The sequence below is a fragment of the Phoenix dactylifera genome, chromosome 1, assembly GCF_051530095.1.
Source record: "Phoenix dactylifera cultivar Ajwa chromosome 1, Ajwa_hap1_PhDact_Kaust_v1.1, whole genome shotgun sequence".
NCBI classification, from domain to species: Eukaryota; Viridiplantae; Streptophyta; class Magnoliopsida; order Arecales; family Arecaceae; genus Phoenix; species Phoenix dactylifera.
In genome coordinates, this window is record NC_143190.1 from 12,451,083 (window position 1) to 12,469,484 (window position 18,402).

The 18,402-nt window shown below is 40.8% G+C and overlaps 3 protein-coding genes across 3 annotated transcripts; all 3 read right to left on the minus strand.

Annotated features, from left to right (window-relative positions):
- Window positions 1-18: 18 nt before the first annotated feature.
- On the minus strand, window positions 19-5,744 carry LOC103720095 (protein NRT1/ PTR FAMILY 2.11-like). Its single transcript, XM_008809639.5, has 4 exons — window positions 5,569-5,744; window positions 5,266-5,483; window positions 3,253-3,806; window positions 19-1,171 (listed from the first exon to the last, which is right to left on the minus strand). The coding sequence occupies exons 1-4, from the start codon at window positions 5,678-5,680 to the stop codon at window positions 271-273; spliced, it is 1,785 nt and encodes a 594-aa protein (XP_008807861.5). The 5' UTR covers window positions 5,681-5,744; the 3' UTR covers window positions 19-270.
- A 1,384-nt stretch (window positions 5,745-7,128) lies between these two features.
- LOC103720096 (protein NRT1/ PTR FAMILY 2.11-like) lies at window positions 7,129-11,194 on the minus strand. The gene is made up of 4 exons (XM_008809640.6): window positions 10,914-11,194; window positions 10,572-10,789; window positions 8,946-9,499; window positions 7,129-8,247 (listed from the first exon to the last, which is right to left on the minus strand). Exons 1-4 carry the CDS (start codon window positions 11,014-11,016, stop codon window positions 7,335-7,337), a joined length of 1,788 nt encoding a protein of 595 aa, XP_008807862.4. The 5' UTR covers window positions 11,017-11,194; the 3' UTR covers window positions 7,129-7,334.
- A 2,754-nt stretch (window positions 11,195-13,948) lies between these two features.
- LOC103720097 (uncharacterized) lies at window positions 13,949-18,402 on the minus strand. Its single transcript, XM_008809641.6, has 3 exons — window positions 17,162-18,402; window positions 17,000-17,052; window positions 13,949-14,498 (listed from the first exon to the last, which is right to left on the minus strand). The coding sequence occupies exons 1-3, from the start codon at window positions 18,243-18,245 to the stop codon at window positions 14,262-14,264; spliced, it is 1,374 nt and encodes a 457-aa protein (XP_008807863.4). The 5' UTR covers window positions 18,246-18,402; the 3' UTR covers window positions 13,949-14,261.

Consider the following 18,402-nt stretch of genomic DNA (forward strand, 5'->3'; position numbering starts at 1 on the left):
ATTTTTTTTTCTCGTGAATTTTTAATAGGATGTATTGGACAACCTAGTGCCTGTGCTTTTCATATTATTGTTAATTTTTTTTCTTTAGTTACCATCTATGTTGTTACCTCCACAACCTTCTTGATAAATGAAATAGGACTCGAACGCTTTACCTTTCACCAAGGAAAGAAAAACGGGCAGTGTACAAGAAATTATCACATATATAGATGATACTTGTAGTAACAAATGGCATTAGCATTCGATACATAGCTTACCCATGGATATCTGACTCTAGCATTGAAGTACTTGTTCTCTTTCCAAGTCGGAGTCTGAGCCATCATCCAAGCCCTTGTATCTGTACCACTTGGCGAAGGCTAAGAAAAGAAAGAAGTTGATAACACCAATCACAGCAATCAAGATATAAAAGAGGTCCAATCTTCCCTTGTTAAGGTCTTCAGCCAGCCAATTCTCTTTGCCGTATGCTCCAGTTGTGTTATGAACAATTGTTACCAGCAAACCACTCAAATAACTAGCGATTGCGATTCCACAGAAGAGTAGAGACCCGGCAACACTTCTCATGTTTTCAGGAAATTGTTTGTAGTAGAATTCAAGTTGGCTGACCATGTTAAAAGCCTCCGAGAGGCCCAAAAGCATGAGAGGAGCAATCAACCAGAGGCTGGACATGGATGAAACGGCGGCACCGCCGCCGCCGCCAGCCATGATCCCGATGGTCGGCAGGCGAAGCGCATACTTCCTTCTCTGATCTTCAATCACTGCAGAGATGATCATCGCAACAACGGAGAAAATGATTCCAATTCCCATCCTCTGAAGCAATGTGATTCCTCCTTCTTTTCCAGTAAACTTTTCGAGCTTTGAGACTATGACACGATCATAAAGAGGTATCCAAATTGCGAGGGCGAGCATGGGAAAGATTGTGAAAGAAGCAGCAGGTATTTCAAAGCCACCCCTCCAAAGGTGCCTATCAGATTGGAGGGCTTGAAGGATTATGTACGTACTTTGTTGGGAAAATGCTACGTAGTAAATGATCGCCGTAGACCATATGGGAATTACTCTCAGTACGCATTTCACCTCTTCAACTTGTTGTATGCTACATAATCTCCAAGGATTTGAAGCAAAGCCATTTGGTCCCACTTCATCTGTGTGACTTACAATCGAAGCCTTGTCAAGAAAGCTGAAGACCATTAAAGGATATGTTAGAGCAATACTTGTTTACAAAATGCTTGATTTATATCCGCTAGTTGTAAATGGTATGCTCTAGCACTCATCAACATGAATGAATGAAGCCTTTGATCAAACTATAGCAATCGACAATTTGTTCTATGCTGGCGATCATCAAAGTTCTTTTCATAAATTGTAGGGTGAGCAATATATATTTTTTTTTTCTGAAAAAAATGAGAAACACTTTGTTTAATATCACTAAAGAAGGAGAAAAAGATTTGCTGAACATCAGGAGGGTTTAAAAATTATAAAAAGATGGAAACCATTTACATGCAGAATGAATGAACCGCAAAGACACCCCATTTCAGATATCCCATTGCAAAATATTTCATGTATGGCACACTTCAGGAAATGTGTTTATATAGTTATGCTTATTGGAGGCTGGTTTTACTTATATATGCATGCATATGAAGCACATGATACATAACATGTATGATTTTTTTCTTCCTTCGCTTTAGCTCTAGGACTGCATATAGTTTCAGCCGAACTTGGAGTGAGGGTAGGATCCAATTTAGGTTGCTAGCGTTCAACACCGACCTATGGATAACTTTAGCTATTGATACTCACCCGTTAACCAGCTAAACAGAGAATTAACTTATTTGCTAGCTATTTGATCGGTGCTCACTACCATCTTGCAAAAAGAGAATGGATGGTAATAAAGAAACTAAAGAAAAAAAAAGATGATAACGGTAGATAAAATAAAGACCGGAGAGGCTAAAGTCAATAAAGTTACTTTAGACTTCCCACTGAAATAACTTCAGCTTCTGATACTCAACCCTTAACCAGCTAAACAGAGAAGCTATTTGATTGGTGCTCACTACCATCTTGCAAAAAGAGAATGAATGGTAATAGAGAAACTAAAAGATAAAAAGATAAAAATGGTAGGGAAAATAAGGACCGCAGAGGCTAAAGTCAATAAAGTTACTTTAGACTTCCCACTGAAATAACTTTAACCTGTTTATCTTCCTTTTTAGACGGTTGTAGCTAAGGTTATGCATGCTTTTTTTTGTCTTGTTTGGATATTTGGCCGGACAACCTTATGCTATCCCGCACCTAACCAGTATGCAAACAGAGTCCTAACATTCCATTAACTGATCATCCATATAGTATTGTCTGGTCTATTTAAAACTACAAATATTGGTGCCTACCAGTTGGATTTCTATGTCTCCTGGGGGGTTCGGGTTGTATCTTTCCCGCGAAAGAGTGATTCACCTCCTTTTTTTTAATGATGTACGCGGTTGGATCGTGCCAAAGCCGATACCATATCTGTGTAGACAGATGAAAGAGAGAATTCGGAGTGCATTCAGATCTATACAAGATATGATCCAGCTTGATGTTGCGAAAGAAGATCAATCTTTTTTTCGCGCGAAAGATACAGTCTGAACCCATTGCCTGGCTAGCACCTTCCACTACCCTCCGAGGAAAACAAAGTAGGCCTGTTTGGCCCAGCCCACATTTGCACCACGCTCCATTGCATGTACTCAATTTTAGGCGGGCCTAAACCAACCTATAACACGACGTCCAGAGTGACCAATTTTATGATATCCAGGCCGTCGTGGACTTTAGGCCCATAGGTTTGGTGCCCAACCAGGTCGGGCGTTTGGCTCGGGCTTTGCTAACCTTTTCGTTAGTACCCATGGTCAACCCCTTTAGAGGAAGACATTTGTGCTTCTATTCATCAGGATTCCCGCAGCTTAACCAAGTTAGATCAGAAATCACTGTTAACTATCTCATGTAGAAAGGGATCTAAATAGTCAAGGATCACTACCTAGTATCCATTTCCTCTCTCCGAGAGAAAGTGCCTTTTTTTGGCAAGCTTATTAGAACCTTGGGGCGAGACACAAGCGAATCCCACCAAGGCACAACTCTTCTATTATCCTCACTCTAGCTGAGAAAAAAAGGATAAATAAGCAACAGAATAACAAAGCCAATAAGAAATAATTATAAGATGAAGAAATAATATTGCAAGTATTATCTATCTATAGTATAAAATATTATACCAATGTGCTTAGGGAGGGTTTCTACTATGCTTACTTGAACTGGTTAGTGTACGGAAGCTTGGAGACGAGAGAGCTGGCATGGGGAGGGTTGAAGAGAGACTTCTCTGGTTCCGCGGGCAGCTTCAGCCCTCGCTTTCTAAATGCCACCACCAAGACTTGGGCAATGCTGGTAAAGGGACTCCCCTCCGGCTTCACCTTCACGTAGATCTTTGACCCCGAGTAGAAGAAGGCGCAAGCCAAGAACATGAGGACGGTGGGGATGGCAAAGCCCCAGGCCCAGCTGACTTCGCTCTGGATGTAGATGATGATGGTGGAGGAGACTGCCACGGCTAGGGTGAAGGTGAAGTAGTACCAGTTGAAGAAGCTGTTGATGCCCTTCTTGCCCGCCCCTGTATTGGGATCAAACTGGTCTGCGCCGAAGGACAAGTTGCACGGCCGAATGCCTCCCGCACCGATCACAAGGAAGGCGAAGCCGACGAGCAGGATGGCCAACTGCAATGTTGTTGGGCCCGTGCATGGTTCGCCTTGGATGCAAGGGGCAGGATGCAATTCAGAGATTGCAGCTGTGAGGGTGACGACGAGCATGCCCTAAGGAAGGCAACGATGCTAAGATTTTGGCAAATAAAACAGGATGGAATTTTTTTCCAACATTTGGCTAAAAAAATGTCGTAAAGAAGTGTTAATTGGTAGTAAGCAATCCAATGTTCATGAATGAGGCTCTTAGAGTTCTATAAATTTATTTAATAGTTATATTTTTTAAATTACAATGGTACATTTATATAAGGATATATGAAGGGTCATAATTGTATCCGTATAAATTTACTCTTGTAATCCTTCATCTAGTAAGTGGGGCAAAGAGATCAATTTTATTGTAACCTAGCTTCTGTAATTAAATTTTGAGTATTTGTTGCTTGTTCAATTTATTCTTCTCGTTGTATATTTAATTTGGTCCTACCACTGCACATTTAGTGTGCAATTTTTTGGTTATTTAGTTTGGTCCTGCCACTGCGCATTTAGTCTGCAATTTTTTTAGATCTTGAGTACCTATTTAGTCTGCAATGTCTGGCTGCACATTTGAAATTATTTTCTTACACCTTACACGAAATGTGCGTGTGTGAGTGTGCGTGCATGTATGTGTGCACGCGTGTACCCTTAGAAAGATGCTTTAATAACTCAAAAAGTCACCTAACCGTCCTAAATGAAGAAAGAAAAACAAGTCAATCGACTGGTATTATACTTTGTGCTCATTAATTGCTTCCTTTGAATCGGTGTCATGAAGTGTGCCGTGCAACGAAGCAAAGTGATTGGTGGAGGATACCTGAGTAACTCTTTTGCGTGACTTTTCTGAGTTACCATATTATTGCTCATGTGCCAATTATGGACAGGTTAGCTTAAACTCAGTACAAAAATAAAATTTAAAAATACAAATAAAATAAAGTGTCATAGGAGATACAAATTTAAGTGCATATCAAGAGTTCAAATTTCAAAGCTAGAAATTTATCATAAACAAATTATCTTTTCTTCTATACCCTTGGAGGATAGTTGCAAGATGAATTAATGTTTGGGAATAACTAATTAAGTTCCCGGATAATGAAAAATCTGGACACATCTACATATGTCGGCTCCTGCTTCCTACTTTTGTGTATCTTAAGCATGGACTAGATCCAAAGCCTGTAGAATGACTTGATGATCCAGCGCCACTTAAGCTGCATGTCACACCACCGATACGTGCAGAACATTACATGCACATAGATATCTCACTTGTTATATACGCATTAGATGATCAAACTATCCACTAAGCATTAGAAAAAACTTCCTTTTCCTTATTCCCGAACTCTTAGTTTTGGGATGATGCTAATAGTATTAAAAAAAAAAAGCTTCCTAAAGTTGGAATATATGGAGCAAAGAATTATCCAAGTTCAACGCGAGGATATTGAGATATATGGATTGCATGATGGATCGATGCCGGAGATCATTGGGACTGGCAGCTACTTTGCTAATCCACCACCTAAAAGAAGAAACAAGCGTATAGGAGGGAAGTACATACCATCAAGGAAGCAATACACGCAAATCCCAAGGTGGTGTAGCGGCCCAAGTTTGAATCTGCAATGAAGGCCCCAATAACGGTGGCCAAGTTTGTAGTCCCGTTGAACACGTTGAGGGTGGTAGCCGCGGTGACGCTCTTCAGGTGGAATATGGTGGTGAGATAGACCAGCAGATTCGACGCTATCCCGATGCTCCCAAGCTTCTCGAATGTCTCGTTCCCTGCTCCCATTTCCCCATTCCTGTCACTCTCTAAAACCAATCTGCAATCCAAGTGAAGGTTTCTTCATATATTTGAATCTCGTACCTATGACATAAGGCATTGCTTTCCAGCCTCTGTACTTGACTTGAGGCTCCACTGCTGTGCCGTTCTCTGATTCTTCCATTGCTTCTAGATCTCCTCCAGTGGCTGCCGCCATCTTTCCTGACCCTCTCTCCCTTTGGGGAGAGGGGGAGAGAGAGAGAGAGAGAGAGAGAGAGAGAGAGAGAGAGATCTGGAAGATATCTAACAGTAGTTATGGCGTTCTCTTCTAATATTAATTAATCAAGGAACTGGTTAGAGAGAGAGAGAGGAAGGGAGGGAGGGAGGGAGAGCCAAGTTTTTTTGATTCTTTTTTTTTGGGACTAAAACATACGTACGCATTAAGTTACGTTAGTAGCTGCATGGGATAAGTGGAAGAACGACCGGTAAAGCGGGCGTTGTGGTGCATGGGCGCCGCGTGGCACAAGGCAGTCCCAGGCGGCTGTTACATGGTGCCTGGTCTAATGCTCGTCCCGGCTATCCGCGCGCGCTGTTGTTGCTCCTTAGGGCTGACGGAAGTAGAGATCCGTTGCCCTTCGTCCTCCCTGTCCCTGTGGATCCGGTTTACGTGGGTCGACTTAAGAGACGCAGCTTTTCCTTAAGAATGGTCCGACGACAGCTTAACAGAGAATTTAAAGAAAAATCAAATCATAATATTTTGGTGTTCATGTTTGTGCGAAAAGATTCACCTCCTTTGACACGAATCTACTATTAGATCATGCGATAGTCATTTTAGATTTATGCACACAGATGATTGAAGAAGTTCGAGGCAGGCTATTGCTTTGTAGCCAAAAGACTTTCTCGGCAAATTATGTGAAAACCCTTTTGCCAACAAATACGGTTGTCACGGAAACTGCTCCCAGCCAGGAGCGGCTCAATACATTTAGAGGCTTAACGTGAACTCAAATGCCTCAACATAAATATATTCAGAGCCTCAATACAAAAATAAAGAAAGAGTAAATAAATTTTTTTATATAAGAGATACATTCCAACATAAATAAAGATACGTAGCATTTGAAGCCCCCAAATGCAGGATTGGAGACCTCAATGCATTTGAACGCTCACCCTAGAACTCATTATAATAAATGCATTGGAGAGCCGAGGCTTTAGGCGGGTTAAGCCGGCCTTGCTCCCAGCCAAGTTGGTTCGACAATTTCCCCAATCGTCTCTCTTTTTCTTTTTTTTCTTTTTTTTTTTTTTGAGATTAATGGAGCAGAGACTAGGTCCCACTAAATTATAGTGAAAGAAGTGTGAGGCCCGGCCCAAGCGCTTGGCCCGATTTCACCATCGAAATGGCCCAACTGCCCTGCTTTCCCCAGTTTGAATCAAAGGAGACCGGCTCTGTCTTCTTCCCGACTCTCCCGGAGGACACCCACTGTCTCTATGGAGTACATGTTTTACGAATGGCAACAAAGAATGTTACTATATATCTGTCAGCAAAATTTCCGAATAATACGTTTTTTCCCTTCAGATTGCCTTCATTCACAAGAAAAAAAAAATATCCGGAAAATTACAAGGAAACATATGAATGGCTTGCTAACATTACAAAAAAAAAAAAAACTAACATTTTGCAAGATGGGTTTAATGACCATTCCATAAAATGTTCTTCTGACCTTCAAAACACGTACAAGGAATGCAACAGAGCATGGCTAGCTACCATACAAATGTGCATAAAAGAATTTAAAAGAAGCCCCGTCGGTCCGTTTCATTTATGTCCTTACCAAAGTTGTAACGATTAAAATACAGTATAACAACAAAAATAATCTTCATCTCTAAGTGTTCATTGAAGCAGGAGAAGGTTTTAATTTGGGTTTCTCCAAGGCAATCTCCGAGACTTCTTCTAGGCCTTTGTATCTGTACCACTTGGCACAAACAATGAAAACCATGAAGTTGAGAACTCCAATTATAGCAATCAAGAAGTAAAAATAGTCCAATCTTCCCGTGTTTAGATCCCCGGCTAACCAATTTTCTTTCCCATTGTGACCAGTTACTCGATGAACTAATGTCACCATGAAACCGCTCAAGTAATTAGCGCATGCAATACCACTTAAGAGCAGACCCCCAGCAACACTTCTCATGTTCTCAGGAAATTCCTTGTAGTAAAACTCAATTTGACTGATCAAATTAAAAGCCTCAGCAAGACCCAAAAGCACAAGCTGAGGCACCAACCAAAAGCTAGACATGGATGAGATGGCACCGGCGCCGGGCAATGTACTCCCAAGGATCGGCCGACGAAGGGCGTAACTCCTCCTCCGTTCTTCGACAAATCCAGAGATGATCATAGCGACTATGGAGAGAATGATTCCAACTCCCATCCTTTGCAGTAGCGTCAAGCCCCCTTCTCTCCCAGTAATTCTTCGAAGTCGTGGGACTAAAATGCGGTCGTAAATAGGTACCCAAATTGTTAAGGCTAGCATGGCAAATACAGTGATAGAAGCGGCTGGTATTTGAAATTTGCTCCTCCCAAAATGCCTATCAGCTTGAAGGGCTTGAAAGATCACATAAGTTGTTTCTTGGACGATTGCAAGGTAGAAGATGATGCCTGTAGACCATATGGGAATGATTCTTGCGAGACATTTTACCTCTTCAACTTGTTGGATACTGCATAATCTCCACAGATTTGCAGCATAGCCATTTGGCTTGATTTCGTCTGCAGGAGTTACGATTGCAGCCTTGTCAAGAAACCTGACACCATAAAACGCTGCATAAGGTAGCGATTAAAAGGGTAAAAAGTGCAACAAGATCAATGAGGCTCACTGTAGCCTAAAACTCATTCAAATATGACAACCGATCCACCTCATAATAATTTTACAAATATCAAGGAACTATATAGTGTTGCTGGGTTGAGCGAAATGGAAGAAACTCCTCAGCAGAATAAGCTTTTCTTATGCTGGTGGTAGCAATTGTGTAGTGTTGCTGGGAGGAATTAAAAGAACTCTAGGATGTTCCTCAATAAAAGCTCGACGGAAGAAAAGGGGTTTTGCAAGATAATGCATAACTCTAGAATGTTCCTCAATAAAAGCTTGACGGAACAAAAGGTATTTTGGAGTTAGTCTGCTCTTCAAAAAATAACACAATTCTATCTTTTTGTTTTTATTCTGGCTTATATACATGTAACAAATTGCTATCTTCTTTGCTTTCTCATGGGTTTGTTTAGTTACAGCTGGCACCTGCAGTTCCGATCTAGCAGACTCTCTACTTTCTATAACTCATCCTCTCTGTAATTACCAATTCTTTTAATAAAGTCTTGGGTGGCTTTTGCCTCTCTTAGCATTAATTTATTTTTTTTTAACAAATATCTGTAAATCATCTGAATTACATGTGTGCATGATGTCTGCGCATAGACAAAATTAAAGAAGAGGTAGATCGATAATTATGTTTACCTAAATTGGTCGGTGTGGGGAAGCTTGGTGACGAGAGAACTAAGATGAGGAGGGTTGAAGAGGGATGTCTTGGGGTCAGCAGGTAGCTCCAGCCCTCGTTTTCTAAATGCTGCTATCAAGACTTGAACAATGCTGGTGAAAGGGCTTCCCTCAGGCCTTACCTTGACGTAGAGCCTGGTCCCCAGAAAGAAGAGGACGCAGGAGAAGAACATGAGGATGGTGGGGATGCCCAGGCCCAGTGCCCAGCTCACGTTGCTCTGGACGTAGATGATGAACGTGGAGGCGACCATCATGGCCATCGTAAAGCTGAAGTAGTACCAATTGAAGAAGCTGTCGATGCCTCTCCTTCCAGACTCCGTATGGGGGTCGAACTGGTCGGCGCCGAACGGTAGGTTGCATGGCCGAATTCCTCCGGCGCCGATTACCAGGAACATAAAGCTAGAAAGGAGCACTGCAAGCTGGGCTGCCGAGGGACCCGAGCATGATTCGCCTTGCAAGCATTGAGGAGGGTGCAGCTTGGAAATTGCAGCAGTCAAGGTAAGGATCACCATGCCCTACAATAAATAACTTTGTTAAATAACATGATTTCTCCATTATTTTTTCTTGGTCATTATCTCCATCTCCTTTATGTTGTGATTGCTTCCATCTTTAGATTAATATATAGAAAGATTTAGCAATTAATTCTTGCAGGTCCAGTCATTTTAGATTTGGTTCGACTAAATTTTTTGTTATTGTGGTTGTTGCTTTGGAATAGAGAGAAGAACAAGTTAAATACACCAAGCAAAATTAGAGATATATTCAGTAAATTATATGTTATCAAAAACTTAAATTAGATTAGAAGATAATAATTAATCATTCATACTACACTCGCATGTGTCAAAATCTCTAACATTAACTTATAATGATGCTATTTATTGTTTTGTCCTATACATACTTATGTTCTAATTAAGGGACGTGACAGAAATATATTGCTCATTTAATTGTTTAGTCCTAACAACCCAAGAGACCGTTTTGCTATAAAAAAATAAAAAAGTAAACCCAAGAGAGGATGGATGGCATTCATGGAAAGTAGAACATGAGCACAAGATCCAATAGAGTATATATTTGAATATAGATGACTCACATGCTCGGTTTTCTGCAACTTCTAAGGTGAAGGAAACGAGCAAGGCTTGGAGTACCTAGGCTGTGGTTTGGTCACCATTCACACAATTGAGGTGTTCGACCAAGGCTTCAGCTGAAGCCAGATGAGTATTATCTTAGTAATCCAAGCCTAGATGTATATACCTTTAGGAAGCTGCAAGTGTGACTAGCTATATATCTAGAAGCATTAAAATATAGCTTATAAAGCTCAAGTTGTTTTTTAAAAAGGTTTGCCGAGCGTGCTAATTGACGTAGATTAAGAACCTTCTCCGCAATGCAAGCCTCATGGATCTAAGGGGAGATTACGATGTATGTAGGCATAGTTTATTAACAGCTACATGTACACGTAGCTTGAAGGAACTAAGCATCAATATGTTCACAAAAATGAAGGAAAAGGGGCAGAAATCTATCAATAAACAAAAGAAAAACAAAAGAAAACACACACGGAGGGAGAGAAAGAGAGAGAGACGGATTAGAGCGAAGTACCAGTAAGGAAGAAATAGTAGCAAACGCCAGAGTGGTGTAACGGCCGAAGTAAGTGTCTGAGAGGAAAGCCCCAAGAAGGGGAGTTAGATTAGTAGTTCCATTGAAGATATTGAGGGTGGTGGCCGCAGTGACGCTGTTCATGTGGAAGACGGTGGTGAGGTAGACCAGTAGGTTCGCCGACGTGCCGATGGTCCCCAGCTTCTCGAATGTCTCATTTCCTGCTCTCATATATTTTCCACCTCATTTCGATCAATTGATGAACAAGAGAAAGCAGCTACTGAAGGAAGAAAAAAAAAAAAGGAATCAAAGCTAAGTGTTTAGAGAGTATGCAGTACTGGATACCTATGACATATGGCATCACTTTCCATCCCCTGTACTTGATTACTGGCTCCGCTGCTCTGCCGTTCTCTAATTTCTCCATTTCCTGGGCCTTCTCTCCTGCCATTGCCGACAATTCTCTTCTCAACTCTCTCTCACTCTGTCCTCTTTCTCTCCCTCCGCCCGCCAGCCTTTTTGTTTCGTTAACGGGGGAGAGGAGGAATTATTATTTATTAGATGGACCAGATCCAAAAAACCAGTCCAAATCCGAAGGCAGGTGGAAGATGGATGATAGGATGAATTCTAATTCTTATTTCGATCTTGAATTGTTTATATGTAAGGGAGGTAAGGTAGTGAGTAACTGTTGGACTGGTCCACTATTGGGTCCATTTCATAATTCCTCGCACAATGGGAGCAGGTGGGAATCCGACTGTAGCCATGTGCACTTCTATTATTTCTTTTAAGAAACTTGGCTCAAGGTCCACTTCCACGTCAGCAAGAGAACCTAATAATTGAGGTGGGTGGGCTCGTGCAGGGTTGTTAATCTATTTAAGGTTTGGTAATTTTTTTTTATAGATACTAACCATTTCTGATATTAAATTTTAAACTTTTAAATTATGAAGGGGAAAAAAAGGATATTTTGTAGAGAGGGTGTGTGAGAGAAAAGTGATACTATGGAGAGTTTAGTAAAAGAACTTTGACTAGGATGCACCGTTTCCATATCGAATTTTATACTGATGCTATATTAGTACTGTATCGATATTGTATAGTGTATGGCATCTTTTCGATGTACCGAATGTTAATACGGTTTTGTACCGAGTACTAGCACTGAATCAGTACGATGAAGTACAGGATGTATTATCCGATATAGCTCGGTACAGCGAATGCTAATTTTGAGTGAGAAAAAGAACACAAGATATGAGTCTGAGATACATGGATGCGCAAGAGTCCTCGACAGATGGAGTATTTCTAAAACAAGATTTTTCTCGTATTTGGAAGATTAGTCTTTCTAAATCATGACTCTCTAATTTGATTAGGTTAAAAGTCTTTTCTAGAGCCTTTTTCTTCTTTTTTTTTTTTTTTTTTTCTCATCTTCTCCCCAAGGCAAGATTTTTTCATATTTGGAGATAAGTCTTTCTAAATCATGACTCTCTAATTTGATTACGTTAAAGTCTTTTGTAGTGGCCTTTCCGTTTTTTTTTTTTTATTCCTCTCCCCATCTTCTCCCCCACCAGCCAGCTACCGAGCACGCCATTCCTTCCGATTTTTTTCCTTCATGATCCCATCTAAATGCCCAACTAGTGGAGTGTACAAAAAAGTGGGTCATGTCACCATCCAATGCTCATTATCTCCGCAAGACTTCCTGGTGTCGATGGAATCCAATTAGATTATTAAATTCCTACGATCAACTACTAAAGCTCTTGGGCATAAAAAAAACATTTTGATAGAATAAAATATGTCTCTCAACGGATAACAGATTGCTGTTTCTGGAAAAGATGGACACAGGATTACAGGAACAGGAGATCTAGCTGAAAATACTCAACTTTGGACTCTTTTGTCATGAAGGTTTTCGGAAGTGCTAAAAATAAATCAAGGTCTAGACCAGAACTCTGCTAAGTTTTGTTACGTGAAATTGGACTTCGATGTAGTTGCCAAAACAGAAGTCTTCCTCAGATTATGGCAAACATGTCATTCTAGAAGCCACAAAAAATTATTTTTTTCTCAAAGAACGCAAATGATTCTCCAGAGGTGGTTGTGCAGATAGATGGATTGCTAATTGCTTGCAAGAGCATCATCAAGACAGACACAGATTCAATGATCTACTGGTGGAAGTAGGCCCAACTAGAGTATCTGCTGGCTTCAGGATTGTTTAACAACCATTAGTGGGTGCAACAACAGGGCGATTTCATGCCAAGCTTCAAAATTCTCAAGCCAATGCAAATCACCCACTTCTTCAAACAGGTGAATCCCATAATTGATAAACTATTCCATGAAGAAAAGGTTATTCGTCTCGACTTCAAATTCAATTTTCTTAGTTAGATATTCTCAGCATCAGGTGATGTACTACTTAATACACAGTCTATCAAGTAACTAACTGTTAGTTATCATACACTTATCCACCAAAAAAGAGGAAAAAAAAGAATCCCAGCTCGAATCCTTTTCCCCTCCTGTATTGGTCAAAAGGCTATGCCTTTACTAAATGCTGAACACCTATAAAAGACTGAATAATTCTTAACATGACAACTTATTCTTTGAGCATCTTGGCTGCAACAACCTGTCCCTAATCTCATCTATATTAAGTAGTCGATATTAAAGTTATCTGCTACCATTCATTCTCTCTTAATTGCAGTGCTAGTACACTATAGATCCTTTAAAAACTATAAACACATAACAGGTCATTTAAAAACTCCAACCTATGGAATGTTTGGTTAATGATCTTTGTCATCTCTGCCTCCCATCCAAAACCCTGTATTTTATTGCTTCTAGCAAATCAAAATTAAAATTCTCCTACAGCAGTCCTATTCTCTGATATGCTCGGCAGTGGTTAGCAGTCAGGTTATCCTTCCCAGACTTGCATCAACAATCGAGTCAAAGCTACAAGGTTATAACTCTCCTGCCTAATTTTTGTTTCATTTAGCCTATTCCTATTATTGTATTATCTGTGCATGCCAGTATGGCTTATTTCTTTTGCCCTTATCAATAACTAGCAAGGAATTATAAGTTTTCATTTATTCTTAAATCAAAGCTAATACATTCATTCGTGCAACCAATCAAAACAGAGATCTTACAAACGACGCTTTCTTGTGGAGGTATCACTGATCTGACATCAAATTACAGGGCTGGCCACGGATCTAGGGAAATGGAAATAGGCTGAATGGAGTGTCACCAACATAAATGTAGCACAAATCGCAACATAAATTTGATCATATACGCTTGCATGTAGGATACTCTAATTCCAAAATAAATGTTATTAGAAAGAGAATTAGAGGTCAAATTGCTACTTTGACAGTTCACTTTGCAGGATATATTATTCAATGGTCCGAGAATTGTAAGAAAAGTTAAGGCAAAGATGCAGTAATTTGCATAATCATTAAAAAGTACATATGTTAAATTTTCTGTTGAATGCTTGAAAACAACAGCTACTGCTGCTTACAAATATTGAACGACAGGCTGCAATAACTCATAGGTGGAATGGGGTGCTTGAGGTGAAAATTTCATCTAAACCCAATGGCTTGGCCATCATCCCCATGTTCTTAACTTAATGACCTTAATAATACTGATTATCTGCTTCAGTATGTTCGGCTGCTGTATATCATCTTCCCACCTATGGCTTCTGAAATTCAGCAGATCATTTGACAGGACACTGACCCTCTAATCTTCGCAGCTCAGCTTCCTAGACTTTGAAGGAAGAAAGTTAATATTTGGATTTTGTTTCCCGCTAAGATTGCTAGTCGAAGCAATTGTTGGAGAGACTGAGGAAACAGTGTTCTTTCTCTTAGATCTTCCCATGTTCCAAAATGAAAAAGGTTCCTCTGGCTCATTCATGTGAGCAGGAGCATGTCTTTCAAGGTGGCGTGGTGCTGTATTGTGATGCAAGATATGAGGTTCCTGAAAGAAACAGAGAGAATGACGGCAGGAGAAAGTAACCATGGTTATTGTCTGCAAGGCTAAAATGCATTGCATGCGACAAACTAGAAATTGATAATAATAAAAAAAAAAAAAGCAACAGCATGGCAGCCAATTGGCATAAGAAAGCATTTATTGTGCTTTTAGTTAGAAATGCATAAAGAAATAATGCTAACTGATATTATATAAGCTGTTTGAGCAATTAAAAAAATTTAAAGCATATTGAAAACTCCCCACTATCACTTGGGTGGTAGCAAGCATGGATTTAAGTGCCATCAGCAAGACAGGATACATGCATACCATGCCAATGACTTATTGGCATGCAACATTGGCACAACAGGCCACCAGCTCTGTGGCACGCTTGGCATGCTATCTGCTCGTATGTGCCAACGCTGGCACAGCCTAGGAAGCACATATTGGCATACCATTGGCACATGATACCCAAGTCCTTGGTTACCACTAAATCTTCCAAAAGTTTGATCTGTATCTTGATGCTTGTATATTTATAAAGGAATCTAGAACAAACTTCTAGCTCACCAAGGAATATGACAATAACTTGTTTAACCTGAAAATGATAAAAATAAGGGCATATTTTACTTGCCTCACCCCTGTTATGAAATCTATACTTTCAATGATAAAGTTGTTGATTACATGTGCATGTTTGTTAGGGAATTTAACTAATAATAAAGACAAATCTATGGTGTCAATGTGAGGAATAACTCTAGAGATCTGCAGGTTGGATTTGTTAATGATAGAAATCCCACTAACATCATAGCCTTCAAGTTAAGTGTCTCCAACAAATTGATTTTATCGTAAAAGCTTCCACAATGATAGCGATTAATTTGCTGAGATTTGACTCTAAGAAAATCTGATAAGAAACTTCTAGATCTAAGTTCAGCTCCTCTTTCAGTAATTCATGCTCTCCTTGAACTATCACTGGATAATACATCACTTGCATTGGACATCTCTTCTAAAGTAGTTTTAGTCATGCCTCAGATTACAAGGAAGTTTATTTGAAAGACGCCATTAATACTAGGTTACATCATATTCATATGACCTTGCAAGAATCAACCTTTTTAAGCTTAATTAGTATGTAATAGAACCCACAGTATAGCATTATGTACTAAGATGTATCACCATCAAATCACTTTTCCAAAATTCCTAGCCTTTTATGCCATTAGCGATGATGCAGACAGTTATGCTGATAAAATCTGGTGGTTTCCCCACATGCTTAAGATGCCCTTATAGTTAAATAAGTGTTCAGCACTTTAATCTCTAAAACCCATGATATGGTACACTTTGATACAATACAATATGCAAAATCAATTATATAAAAATATGCTGATGACTAAAATTGATTAGGATATGATACTTTGGATTAAAGAAATCTTATATTTGCATCATAATAACATAAAAGAAAAGGAAGAAATATGAGAGATGCTTTACTGGAATGTTTAAACAATCTAAACTGGTATTTTTTCATCAGTAAAGCAGTTGAGAAATCAAGCATCGACAATTGTTTTTTTTTTTTGGCAGGAAATTCCAAAATGTCGTGACATAGCCCAAGATAAAAGAGAGACTCCTTTTCCAAAGTGCTGCAGAGAGTTATGTCATGTCCAAAAGTATAGGCACTCCATAATTCCGAAAAGGAAAATGAGGCATCCAGGTAATACGGCACTAGCCTAGCATTACATGGTATTCAACCAAGGTCCAGTGAATGTTATAGCTTAAGACCATAATCAGCTTGAATAAGAACACTAGTGATGGTCTGACTGACTCCTCTTTTCAATACAAATCCTACATGTGGTAAGATTATATCTCATGCTTCCCCACAATTTTCTTTGACGCATTGGAACAAGTTCCTTAAACTGCTATTTAGTGACTTCAGTCTGCCCTTCCATCTGGGGATTGTAGCCATTTTAGAATTGCAGCTTGCTCCTTATCTTCCTCCACAACTTACACCCAGAATGACTTCCAAACTTCACCTCCTCTTCCAAAACAAGGGTAGATGGAATCTCATAGAATCAAACAATATCAATATAAGATGTAGGCAGCATCCATTGTTCCAACTATCTTAGAGAAACGGAAAAAAAGGTGCCATCTTAGAGACTATACACCATCATGAAGATGGAGTCACACACTTATCAATCATAATAAGACTGACGATGAGGTCCAATCGATTCCTCATGTAGAGGAAGCAATTCAAATGAGCTTGTGAGAAATGGGTGATATCACTTGCATTCACCTCTTTGGAGACTAATTGGATAGAGTCCTAGTTCCTTAAAGCCTTCGACCTCAACATACTGATGCACAAGCATTACCTGAGTTCCATATTATGATTAAAGGTACTGAAATATTGACTATCACAATCATCTCATGTAAGATTTTCTATATATTAGAAAGAACAAGAAAGTTTAGGCAAGCAACACAACGACATATCATATCATTGTAGTGTGATTACAGTAATAAATAGGTTTTCTTACCCAAAATGTTCTACTTGGAGCAGTGTCATCAGTGCCATCATGATAAACAACGCCTGCAAAGAAAGATAGCTATTCTAATAAACCATACTGAACTATGTTAATTTCATTACTAGAACACATACTAATATCATAATTAATCTCCCAAGCAATTTGAGGATTCACCTCTGCTTCTTGCTACACATTGAACAGAAGAACTCGCCAGCCATGGATCGACAGATAAGTGTTGATCGTAAGCCCTCTGGCTCGGAGATGCAGACTCATTGATCAGATCCCGTGGAGGGAAGTATGATTTCGCCAACGGAGAGCACATATTTTCATTACTTGCAGGCCTCGTCTGACTTAGTTTTTGTGAAGAAGAAGTAGGATAATTGTCCACAAAGTGAGAGTCTACCTCCCCTTGAGGAGGAACAAATAGCCCTGTGTCTCTGGCCATATCTCCATGGCCACTAACCCTGCTATCATTCAAGTAGCCGGGATGTAGACGAGGTTGAAACTGAAAGATTGGCGACAGGCGAACCGCATTCGGGCCATCAGGCACCCTTTTCTGTGGAAGGAACGATGTATTCCGATCCCAAATCTCCTCATAATTCAAAGGTTTCTTCTGCCTTCCTTTGCAGAATCCAATCTTTCCCCGTTCCCCATCCACCTCTTCTCCTCTTCGTTCTTCCCCGAGATGAGCCTTCCTCCGAAACAAAGCAAAGTTGCCATCTTTTCCATAATCCCGCTTTCCAAGAGCCTCCGTTTCCCCACCATCGCCGCCGGGATTCCCCTCAGCTCGTCGGGACAGGGCCCTCCCGGTCCTGACCTGGAACGGGCCGAAGCCGGTGACGACGGGGGCCCGGGGCAGGGTCGGCGGCAGCCGGGAGGCCGGCTTCTTGGGGATGTAATTGAGGTAGCGGGGGACGGTGAAGGCGGAATTAAGATTGGAGATGGAGGTCAGGGTGCAGGACTCGTCGGTGGAGATGGTGTGCTTGTGTCTGAGGACTCCGCCACCGGAAGAGGTGGTGCAGGGGGGGTCGGCAGCCGCCGGGAGAGAGGAGGGGGCCGCCGCCGCCGGAGTAGGAGGAGGACGACTGGCGGGCTGGAGGGGGAGGGGCGGGAGGCGGAGTCGGCTGATCCAGGAGGAGCGGAGGGCCCCGTAGCGCTCGTCTTGCGCGCTGTAGAAGAAGTCGTCCTCGGCCTTGCCGCCGGCGCCGAGGTGGAGATTGCCGCCCTTGCTTCCGACGGAGCTCTTTAAGGAGGGCATGGGAGCGGGGGCCACGGCAAGTTTGGGTTTTGGGGGAATACAAAGGAAGGAATAAGGAATGCGAGGAGGCGGATTGAGACTCTGTAAAGCGGACTCATTTTCCTGCGAAGATATCCATTTTTCCAAATGTTCATTGCGACTGGTGCCGCCGTTACCG

Coding starts and splice junctions, on each gene's coding strand:
- LOC103720095 (XM_008809639.5), bottom strand. CDS start 5,680: ATGGCGGCAGCCACTGGAGGAGATCTAGAAGCAATGGAAGAATCAGAG. Junction 5,484..5,568: donor AGCAATGCCTTATGTCATAG/GTACGAGATTCA, acceptor AAATGGGAGCAG/GGAACGAGACATTCGAGAAG. Junction 1,172..3,252: donor CCGTACACTAACCAGTTCAA/GTAAGCATAGTA, acceptor AATGGTCTTCAG/CTTTCTTGACAAGGCTTCGA.
- LOC103720096 (XM_008809640.6), bottom strand. CDS start 11,016: ATGGCAGGAGAGAAGGCCCAGGAAATGGAGAAATTAGAGAACGGCAGA. Junction 10,790..10,913: donor AGTGATGCCATATGTCATAG/GTATCCAGTACT, acceptor ATATGAGAGCAG/GAAATGAGACATTCGAGAAG. Junction 8,248..8,945: donor CCCCACACCGACCAATTTAG/GTAAACATAATT, acceptor TTATGGTGTCAG/GTTTCTTGACAAGGCTGCAA.
- LOC103720097 (XM_008809641.6), bottom strand. CDS start 18,245: ATGCCCTCCTTAAAGAGCTCCGTCGGAAGCAAGGGCGGCAATCTCCAC. Junction 17,053..17,161: donor ATGTGTAGCAAGAAGCAGAG/GTGAATCCTCAA, acceptor CTTTCTTTGCAG/GCGTTGTTTATCATGATGGC. Junction 14,499..16,999: donor CTCCAAGTAGAACATTTTGG/GTAAGAAAACCT, acceptor TGTTTCTTTCAG/GAACCTCATATCTTGCATCA.